At 44.8% G+C, this 11,119-nt stretch overlaps 1 protein-coding gene across 2 annotated transcripts in view; it reads right to left on the bottom strand.

Annotated features, from left to right (window-relative positions):
- Nucleotides 1-205: 205 nt before the first annotated feature.
- The window catches only part of PDE4A (phosphodiesterase 4A), a 418,774-nt gene continuing 407,860 nt past the window's right edge, over nucleotides 206-11,119 (bottom strand). The window contains exons 12-15 of one of the 2 annotated variants that reach the window (XM_087710963.1): nucleotides 8,577-8,731; nucleotides 3,854-3,976; nucleotides 1,935-2,117; nucleotides 206-677 (exon numbers count right to left, since the gene is read on the bottom strand). In XM_087710963.1, the coding sequence (XP_087567089.1) occupies nucleotides 306-677; nucleotides 1,935-2,117; nucleotides 3,854-3,976; nucleotides 8,577-8,731 (833 nt within the window). In that variant the 3' untranslated portion in view covers nucleotides 206-305. The remainder of the gene's footprint in view (nucleotides 678-1,934; nucleotides 2,118-3,853; nucleotides 3,977-8,576; nucleotides 8,732-11,119) is intronic. The other variant, XM_087710964.1, reaches the window with a different exon arrangement.

Genomic DNA, 11,119 nt, shown 5'->3' with positions numbered 1-11,119 from the left:
GGGAATTCTGGGAGCTGAAGTCCAGACATCTTCAAGTTACCAAGGTTGAGAAAAACTGGCTTAGGGCCAGTTACTACAGCAGCAGGCTACGACCCTCTGCTGGGGCCACCTGGTTCTACAGTTGTTGTGTGTGTTTCCCCATCCCCCCCTACATTTTTTTTCTTAGTTTTCATTTTATAAAAAATACAATAAAAATAAAAAAATGAGTTTTTTTTCCATTTTTTTTATCCCCACCCTCCCTCATGAAAACCACCGTGTGTGTCTCTGTAGGGGAGCTTGTTTTCTTCAGTTGTCTCTTCCCAGAGTCATGACGTGCCAAGTGATGTGCCAACTGCTGTACTGTCCGTTCGCCTGTCCTGCCCGTCCTGGGAGTCGTGTTGCTCTTCTGTGGCTGTGTAGTAGCTGTTGTCCTCGTCTCCAGGACTGCTGTGGTCCTTCTCAGATGGATCTGAGTACTCTCCTTCCTCCTCCAGGGTCAATTCGAACTGGAAATTCTCTAGACAGGCCTCTTCATCCTTCTCGGCATCGTCTGGAGGTGGAGAGGGGCTCTGGGGGATCATGCTGTGATACCAGTCCCTGTTGTCCTCAAGGGTGTCCAAAATGTCTTGGGCGTCAGGGTGGACAAGGTCGGACCATGTCTCCCACAATGGGTGCACAATATAGTCAATGAATCCCACCTGGAGGAAGAAGAGGAGAGGTTAGATTGACAAAGACATGGGACCGGCCCATTCCCACCCAACTATTGAAGAACATCCAGCAAAGGATCACTCACAATAGCAATAGCAGTTAGACTTATATACCGCTTCATAGGGCTTTCAGCCCTCTCTAAACGGTTTACAGAGTCAGCATATCGCCCCCACAATCTGGGTCCTCATTTCACCCACCTCGGAAGGATGGAAGGCTGAGTCAACCTTGAGCCGGTGAGATTAGAACCGCTGAACTGCAGATAACAGTCAGCTGAAGTACCCTGCAGTACTGCATTTAACCACTTCGCCACTTCGGCACACATGGGACCGGCCCATTCCCACCCAACTATTGAAGAACATCCAGCAAAGGATCACTCACAAAACGAGAGGGGGGGGAGGGAGAGGGAGATAGGAGAGAAGAGAAGAGACCAATAGAGGAGGGGGAGAGAGAGAGAGAAGCAAGACAGAGACCCTAAATAATGCCAGCAATGGAAGAACAAAGTGGGTGTGTCCATCCTTCCATTACTGGAGCTTCCATCTGAGTTTCTCAAGCATGATTCAAGAATTTGCCAAATACATTTAAGAACAGGTGGATGCAGAAAACCTGTTTTTTCCCCTAAGACAGTGTTTCTCAACCTTGGCAACTTGAAGATGTCTGGACTTCAACTCCCAGAATTCCCCAGCCAGCGAATGCGAATGCTGGCTGGGGAATTCTGGGAGTTGAAGTCCAGACATCTTCAAGTTGCCAAGGTTGAGGAACACTGCCCTAAGACTTCCTCCCTACTCAAGAGGTAAATTTGTGTCACGACTGCAAGTATAAAGTGGAATTCATTGTCTGATGCTTCCCAAATTTAGCACGCTTGGGGAATCCAAAGCAAGCATCTCAAATGGAGCATTTCCATTGGTTTGATACTTAATCATTCAAAAAGGCTGGATCCCACATCTTCTATTTTATCATCTGAATATTTCCAACCTGCCAACCTTTCTTGATAACTTGGGGGAGGGGGAGAAATCCCAAGTTGAGTAAGGTTTTAGAGCAGTGTTTCTCAACCTTGGCAACTTGAAGTTGTCTGGACTTCAACTCCCAGAATTCCCCAGCCACCAGCTTCTATAGCAACCAATAGCTACCTCCGGACAAGGTTATTCCTGCTCTGAATGCTGGCAGAAATGAAGAGGTGGAGGGAATAGGAACAGGATCTTTCCTCCTCCTTAACTGAGCTATGATTCCCATACAGCTACCACACGTACCTGTGACTTCTCCACAGAGGCTGTGTGCTTGTCACACATAGGGCTGATCTCCATGCCCCGCTCCCGTTCTTTGTCGCCTTGCCTGAAGAACTCCTCCATGATCCGGTCTGTCCATTGCCGATACAACTCCAAAGGCTTTGTGGGGTTGCTCAAGTCTGCGCAGTGAACCATGTTCCGTAGGACCTGAGGAAACCGGCAAAAATGCAGCGCCAGTCAGAGGCTTCAGTGTGTGGCACCTCTGCCTGCGTGGCACGACAAAACCGCGGTCCACTAAAGCGCGCCCGACGAAAGCGCGTACGTGACGTCATCAGCAGCGCGACAAATAAAATTAAAAATAAATTAAATTAAAATTAAAATAAAATTAAAGCAAGCCGATTCACATAAAGGTAAGGGTTAGGGTTAGGGTTAGGGTTAGGTTAAGGGTTAGGTTTAGGGTTACATTAAGCGTTAGGGTTAGGTTAAGGGTTAGCGTTAGGTTAAGGGTTAGGTTTAGGGTTAGGCTTAGGGTTAGGTTTGGGGGGGTTAGGTTTAGATTTACGCGTTAATTTTAAATTTACCGCTCACATCGTGCTGTTTTCGTCGCGCTGTGATGACGTCACGTACGCGCTTTCGTCGAGCGCGCTTTAGTCTACCGCAGTTTTGTGGTGGAACCCTCTGCCTGCACCCCCATCAGCATCCCTGTTCAGAGTACTGAGGCTTTAAAAAGCCATTGCTGGGGGATATGTGTGAATAAGATATAAGGGACTCAACAGAACATTTTGGCAGGCTGGTGGAGAGTGGGGAGAGAGAGAGGGGAACTGGGCCGCACAAGTGGTGGGCCGCTGTGAGTGCCTGCACAGCTCAACTTGTGTGAGTGGTGGGCCAGCGTTCATGCATAAGTGCACACGGTTTGACTTGTGGAAGTTGAGCAGTGTGCGTGTGGGCATGCATGCTGGCACACCACTGGTACAAGTTAGCCCGCCGCTTGTGTGGCGTGATTCTGAATAGGCTATGGTCCAGTAGTGGGCTGCGGCCTGGGCGTTGGAGACCCCCTACAATGGGAGAATGGCAAATGAAAAATCCGGAAAAGGAATGGCATGTGCAAACCACCTCAAAAAATTAACTGTAAAGTTATCATAATTCATTCCCTGTTTCATCTCAACAGCTAGGGAAAATGCTGTAATATATAGCACAGTGTTTCTCAACCTTGGCAACTTGAAGATGTCTGGACTTCAACTCCCAGAATTCCCCAGCCAGCGAATGCGAATGCTGGCTGGGGAATTCTGGGAGTTGAAGTCCGGACATCTTCAAGTTGTCAAGGTTGAGAAACACTGATATAGCATGAATGTAGCCGGCCAGGAGTTTACAGTGTGACCACTGGTAATTTTTTGTGATGCTCAAGAGGCATGTTGTCAGTTTGAACAGAAGCATTTTAAACAAAAGAACACAGTTACAAATATTAACCTTGACAATATAAAATGTTACGTGATGGATTGGGATCTCAAGCCAAACTACTTTTTTTTTTTGAAGAAACGGATCTCCTTAGAGCAGTGTTTCTCAACCTTGGCGACTTTAAGTCCCGTGGATTTCAACTCCCAGAATCCCCCAGCCAGCAGAGCTGGCTGGGGGAATTCTGGGAGTTGAAGTCCACGGGACTTAAAGTCACCAAGATTGAGAAACACTGCCTTAGAGGTTGCCTAAGCCAGCTTCTTAGAATAGACTAGAACAACAGAGTTGGAAGGGACCTTGGAGGTCTTCTAGTCCAACCCCCTGTTCAGGCAGGAAACCCCATACGATTTCAGACAAGCTCAATGCCAGTTTTGCATCATCCATACTTAGATTGTCTGGGGAAAGTTTAACTCCCAGCGGTCTACCTTTTCCATAGCTGATTTTTTTCCCCCCTTTCTCTTAATTCAAGGTGTGTGGAGGAGCTTACTCACCTGTATTCTGTCGGTGTAATTATCCAGCAAAAGCACTCCTGAGCTGGTCACTTTCTTGGTCTCGACCATTGTCTTCAGATCAGCCAAGAGACTCATGTGTTTGGACATGTCAGTAGCCAAGACCTGTAAAATAATCACTGAAATAAACAAAGATGTTGCTCCTCACTCGTTTTCACACCACATGTTCATACATGCCCACCAGTGGTGGGTTTCAAAAAATATTGGAACCTACTCTGTGGGTGTGGCCTCCTTTGTGGGAGTGGCTTGCTGCCCATGCGACCGGATATGAAATTATGAATTAGTACTTAGGTCGGTCCAAGTAGCTATTCAGAAACTCTGGCATTGAAGCATGCAAGTCTTAAAGCCTTCAAGTTACAAGATCCTTGCACCCCTAACCCTTTAGAAAAAAAACTAGGGGTCTTCAAACCTGACAGCTTTAAGACTTGTGGACTTCAACTCCCAGAATTCCTTCTCCAGTCACGTTGGCTCAGGAACTCTGGCATTGAAGCACGCAAGTCTTAAAGCTGTCAAGTTACAAGACCCTTGCACCCCTAACCCTTTAAAAAAAAACCCATGGAGTGTTCAAACTTGACAGCTTTAAGACTTGTGGACTTCAACTCCCAGAATTCCTCCTCCAGTCACGTTGGCTCAGGAACTCTGGCATTGAAGCACGCAAGTCTTAAAGCTGTCAAGTTACAAGATCCTTGCACCCCTAACCCTTTAGAAAAAAAACTAGGGGTCTTCAAACCTGACAGCTTTAAGACTTGTGGACTTCAACTCCCAGAATTCCTCCTCCAGTCACGTTGGCTCAGGAACTCTGGCATTGAAGCATGCAAGTCTTAAAGCTGTCAAGTTACAAGACCCTTGCACCCCTAACCCTTTAGAAAAAAAACCCAGGGGTGTTCAAACTTGACAGCTTCAAGACTTGTGGACTTCAACTCCCAGAATTCCTCCTCCAGTCACGTTGGCTCAGGAACTCTGGCATTGAAGCACGCAAGTCTTAAAGCTGTCAAGTTACAAGACCCTTGCACCCCTAACCCTTTAAAAAAAAAACCATGGAGTGTTCAAACCTGACAGCTTTAAGACTTGTGGACTTCAACTCCCAGAATTCCTCCTCCAGTCACGTTGGCTCAGGAACTCTGGCATTGAAGCATGCAAGTCTTAAAGCTGTCAAGTTACAAGATCGTTGCACCCCTAAACCCTTTAGCAGTGGTGGGTTTCAAAAAATGTTGGAATCTCTTCTGTAGGTGTGGCCTGCTTTCCAGTCCACTGGTGGAACCTCTTCTAACAAGTTCGGTAGATTTGACGAACCGGTTCTACCGAATAGGTGTGAACTGGTAGGAACCCACCTCTGATGCCCACCTTCCAACTTGATAAAGACACTTTTATGGGTACAATCCTTAGCAAGCTTTGGTGAGTTCATAAGCCAGAGGTGGTGGGAGATGAGTTAACTTTGAAATTCTCAATACATCAACCACCAGTCTACCAAGATCACATGCTATCTTCAGGATACAGCCTAGCTCTTGATTCAAGGCAAGTTCCTATCTATCATATATCCATTTTATGAGAAAACTTCAAGATCCGAACCAGATTCAATGTATTATATATTGATTCTTTTAAGTCATTCCATAGTTTCTAGAAAAAGTCGTAGAGGACATAGTTCAGAACCCCCTTTCCAATATTTTGGGGGAAAAAAACCCTGTTCCTATTAGAAACTAGGAAAAGGTGCTAACCAGACAATATGGAGATTCTGATATTAAAGTCAATAGAAATTGCTATGAACAATTGATGGTCAGAATAAAATAAAAGTAAGCAAGGGGAAAAATCTTCATAGTTTCACCTGGCTATTCCTGGTTAAATGAATTTCTGTACTAAAAATACAAAGGGAATTTTCTACGTCTTTACGAGAATTCTCCCATCTCTTCAAAATAGCAATAGCAATAGCAGTTAGACTTATATACCGCTTCATAGGGCTTTCAGGCCTCTCTAAGCGGTTTACAGAGCCAACACATTGCCCCCACAGTCTGGGTCCTCATTTCACCCACCTCGGAAGGATGGAAGGCTGAGTCAACCTTGAGCCGGTGAGATTTGAACCGCTGAACTGCAGATAACAGTCAGCTGAAGTGGCCTGCAGTACTGCACCCTAACCACTGCGCCACCTCGGCTCTTGTGGTTCAAAATGTGGTTCAGAAAGAAATTAGTTTTTTTTAAAATCCTCATATATGTCTTAAAACCATTGATATAATAAAAAAGATGGACAACGAAGAATACTGGAAGTTTCACTAATAAACTAGAGTGCAATGGTACTTTTGCAAGACCACAAGAAAACGTATCCAAGAAGAAACACGTCAGTTTAACGTGAAGATAGTGAAAAAGTCAATGGAAGAAGACATAAAGATTAATAGAGCAAAATGCAAGCTTATAAAATACAAGAGAGAAGGTTTTTCCATTAAAATGCGGAGATAGCTCTGTGTGTGGGACAAGACGAGAAATGTTAGAAATAATCGGAAAATTCTATTCAGAGCTATACAAAGATTAAAACCATTCAAAAATAATAACATCCACGAAAGAGGAAATGTCAGATATCCTAGTGGAGGAAGTATCAAGTGCCATAAAATAAATGAAAAGTGGCGAAACTTCAGGACTTCATCCTGCAGTGGCTAGACAATGGCTAACACGATGATAATACTTTTTAATCTTTTACTTCAGGTTTAAGAAATGTTTGATAAATGTTCACTGATTGCTGGACTAAACCCACAGTTGCATCCAATAAATATAACTATAGTTATATTAAGGGCAGTGGTTCCCAAACTTGGCAACTTTAAGACTTGTGGACTTCAATTCAGAGCTGGCTGGAGAATTCTGGGAATTGAAGTCCACAAGTCTTAAAGTTGCCAAGTTTGGGAACCACTGTATTAGGGTATTCAGTGACTTATTAAGTAATACTTAATTACTCAGTATTCTTTCAGCACTCTGCTTATGTTCTGCTCCTGGCCAATTGAAAACTTCAGTTCCAATACCACTGGAATGGCCCTTTTCATTTGTAGAATTCTGCACAGTATCAATATCTCAACAAGTTTGCACTTTATTGTCAGAATTCAGATGAAGAAACTCCGAAAAGCCCAACAGATCAAATCATTCCAGCATTAAGGAAGGATTTCATGTATGCACAGGGGCCAGTTAGCTGTTCTCTCTTGGAATTTAATGCAAAACTTGTTGTTGTTGTTTTTTTTTTTAAATTAAGGCTTTCTCCTTAAAAAAAAAATAAAAGTAACTTATTCTAATCTGCTTGGCTTGCCTCTGACATTCCACAGGTCTAATTCCGTGACCCGTCAAAACCGCGCTCGACTAAACCGCGCCCGATTAAACCGCGTCGCTGACGTCATCAACAGGGCGACAACAGCCAGCGCGGAGAAAGAAGGGCGCTTTAAATAGCGCTTTGAAAGCAAGCCGATTCAACTTAGGGTAAGGGTTAGGTTTAGGTTTAGGGTTAGGTTTAGGGTTAGGGTTAGGTTTAGGGTTAGGTTAAGGGTTAGCTTTAGGGTTAGGGTTAGGGTTAGGTTAAGGGTTAGGTTTAGGGTTAGGATTAGGTTTAGGGGGGTTAGGTTTAGGGGTTAATTTTAGGTTTAGGGTTTACAGCGTGCTTCTGTCTCCGCGCTGCTGTCGCCCTGTTGATGACATCAGCGACGCGGTTTAGTCGGACGCGGTTTAGTCGAGCGCGGTTTTGTGGTGGAACCGGCTAATTCTATCTACCTAATTCTAGACTGTTGGCCCATTGCTGACCTTGCAAAGGTAATTGTATTTCTTAATTGGTAAATCCTTCTGCTGCTTTCCTTAAATATCCCCCCCCCCCCATTGATTAGCTGACCCTTTTTGCCTGAGATGTGGGGCTGCTACCTATCCTGCTACTAACTCACTGAGTTGGCCTTCAGAAAGGAAGAGTTGGAGAAGCTGTGGAACGAGAATGAAGGAGAGCTGGGTAGGTGCCCACTTCCATTTAGGGCATCTGAGATTGGTTCCAGTATTATGGCGTAATTATTATGTACTAAAATGGGTTGAGGTCTCTTTCAGACATCTCTCCTGCTAAGAAGCTATCAGTAAAAACAGAGGACCAGCAGCTTCTGGTCAAGGAGCTCCCCGTATGGAACCTGGTAAAAAAAACCATCCGTTTCCATTCCATTTATTGAATTTATAGGCCGCCCAATCCCGGAGGACTCCGGGCGGCTTACAGAAATAAGAAATATTAAAAAGGGTTAAAAACAGATAAGACACAACAAATTAAAAGAAAAAACACAACATGCACCCAGTCTAAGCGGGGCTGGACCTCAATCAAGAGGTCAACAGCCCCAGGCCTGCCGGAAAAGCCAGGTTTTGATAGCTTTATGGAAGGCCAAGAGAGTGGGTAGGGTCCGGATCTCTGGGGGGTAGCTCGTTCCATAGGGCCGGAGCGGCAACAGAGAAGGCCCTCCTCCGAGGCGTCGCCAGCCGGCATTGTCCAGCTGATGGCACCCGGAGAAGGCCCACCCTGTGCGATCTTACTGGTCTTAGGGAGGTATGCGGCAGAAGACGGTCTCGTAGATATCCGGGTCCTAGGCCATGTAGGGCTTTAAAGGTAATAACCAGCACCTTGAATCGTGCTCGGAGACCAATGGGAAGCCAGTGCAGCTCACAGAGGATAGGTGTAGTGTGGGTGTACCTTGGTACACCTCCATCCCAAGCTCACCATGTCAATGACCATCTTGCGCAAGGTCTGTCTCTGTCGCTTGCTCAGGTTCTGGAAGATGTCACAGTTCTCTTCCTGCAGCAACTTGAAACCCACAGCCAGGTGATGGTTCTCCAGAACAGACTCATCGTTGTACATCAATGCTAGCTCGGAATCTGAAAGGAAGGGACATAGATGATGAGAGGGTTATGGAGAATAGGAGGGTTTTATTTGCTCATGGAAGTATGGCCAACGGTGTTTCAAGCAGCAGGCGGAACACGTCAGATTATCTGTCTGTCTAATTAAAAAAAAATATATTTGAGAGCCTGTTTGGTATAGTGGTTAAGTCATTAGGCTAAAAACCAGGAGACCATGACCCGACAAAAGGGCGAACGACAAAACCGCGCCCGACTAAACCGCGTTGCTAAAACCGCGAGGTCATCAGCGCGGTGACAACAGCGTGGAGACAGAAGGGCGCTTTACAACAGCGCGTCGGCAGAAAGCCAATTTAACTTAAGGTAAGGGTTAGGTTTAGGGTTAGGTTTAGAGTTAGGTTTAGGGTTAGGTTTAGCGTTACGTTTAGGGTTAGATTTAGGTTTAGGGTTAGATTTAGGTTTAGGGTTAGGTTTAATTTTACAGCGCACTTCTGTCGCCGCGCTGTTGTCAGCGCGATTCAGCGCTCATTCGTCGGAGCGAGAACACGCGAGAACACATTAGAACACGCGGTTTTGTCACCACGGTTTAGTCGGGCGCAGTTTTGTCGTTCGCCCTTTTGTCGGTGAACCTACCTCAAGCACAAAGTCAGCTGGGTGATCTTAAGTCAGTCACTTTCGGCTCTAGGTGGGAAGCAATGACAAACCACTCCTAAAATACCTTACCAAGAAAACTGCAGGGAAGTCTTTGAAAATGGATGAGATTGAATGGAAGGAAAAATAAATCGATAAAAAGCAAGCAAAGAAACACAACAACATTCCATGAAAAATCACTACCTCTTTTGAATCCAGAGGGCTGACAAAATGGAACACCTTTTACAGAATAATTTTTTCCCATTCTAGTGCATTCCGCATTTGCTACAACTTTTAACTCATAGAATTCTTACATCCAGTAGCTGATCTTTCTCTCCCCTCTCTCTTACATACGTATATTTTATACACTGCTACCTCTTTGGTCTCAAGGCCCTTTCATTTCTTCTGCCTGCCCTTTGCACTCTATTATGGCTTAATGAAACACATCTGCACAACTCAAAGATCAGGTAAATCCCAATTAAACACTATCTCTATCAAAGAGAGCAGAGCAAAACAATTTTGTCCTGTTATTCTAGCTGGGAAATTTGTTGGGTGGGACAACAGCAGCATCTTAGATTTCAGAGGCTCTTTCTAAAGTTTAAGTAATTTCTGTTTTTTCCGTCATTCTTGGGCAGTTTCCGTTTTCAATGCAACAGACTAGGAAAATCGTAGAATTTTCTTTTCCTTCCTATCCTCAATGCTGGCTCTGTGTGCCCTTCCTCACTCCCAATATCAGTACTTCTTTCATCTGTAACATAATGAAAAAAATCCATCTGCACTGATGTGTAACGATGACTTAGGTGTTATATTCTATTTTGACGTAAGAATGCCAGTTTTACCATTTTATGTTTTCTTTTATTTATATGCAGTCATGTGTCTTAAGAGTCCCCCAAAGGGTTCCACCACAAAACCGCGTTCGACTAAAGCGCGCTCGACGAAACCGTGTAGCTGACATCATTACAGGGCGACAACAGCACGGAGACAGAAGCACGCTGTAAACACTGAACCTAAAATTAACCCCTAAACCTAAACCTAACCCCCCTAAACCTAATCCTAAACCTAACCCTTAACCTAACCCTTAACCTAACCCTAAACCTAACCCTAAACCTAACCCTTACCTTAAGTTGAATCGGCTTGCTTTCAAAGCGCTATTTAAAGCGCCCTTCTTTCTCCACGCTCGCTGTTGTCGCCCTGTTGATGACGTCAGCGACGCGGTTTAATCGGGCGCACTTTAGTCGAGCGCGGTTTTGTCGTGCCACGCCCCCAAAGTTCTAAACTGAGTTTATTTTATATTAGTCAATAATATTCATTCATTGGCATTTTGGGAAAATACTGAGCAAAAAATGGGCTTGGGTAGCAGGATAAGAAAGATGGATTCTATTGTATTCTCAAATGGTCTCCTTCCACCTGATGCTTCTCACTAACACGGACCTCCATCTACCTAAAACTTAAGCATTTAAGCTAGAAAAATAGCACCAGATTTAATAAATGGACTAATTCCTCTTAAGAGTTAACTCGTCCGTTTTCTTGACTGACCTTTTCAGAGCACAGAACCCACTTGAGGCAAATTCCATAAGACAATTATCTACAGGCTAGAAGTGCAAAGACATTAGTCTTTTAGCTGGGTTAGATGAGGGCCAACAGAAGCCTCTGTTTTGCTGCCTGCTTTTCGGCTGCCATTGAAACGGGGAGGGAAGGCATGGTTTTTGGATTTTTAAGGCACCTGAGCCTTGGACCAGTGGGGAGAAGACAAGGGAGAGTGATCCAGAAGCCAGCAGT

This window comes from Thamnophis sirtalis, unplaced genomic scaffold (assembly GCF_051295495.1).
Source record: "Thamnophis sirtalis isolate CommonGarterSnake01/CBP01778 unplaced genomic scaffold, rThaSir2_p1.2 scaffold_3, whole genome shotgun sequence".
NCBI lineage: Eukaryota > Metazoa > Chordata > Lepidosauria > Squamata > Natricidae > Thamnophis > Thamnophis sirtalis.
This window is presented reverse-complemented; position numbering and strand designations above follow the sequence as displayed.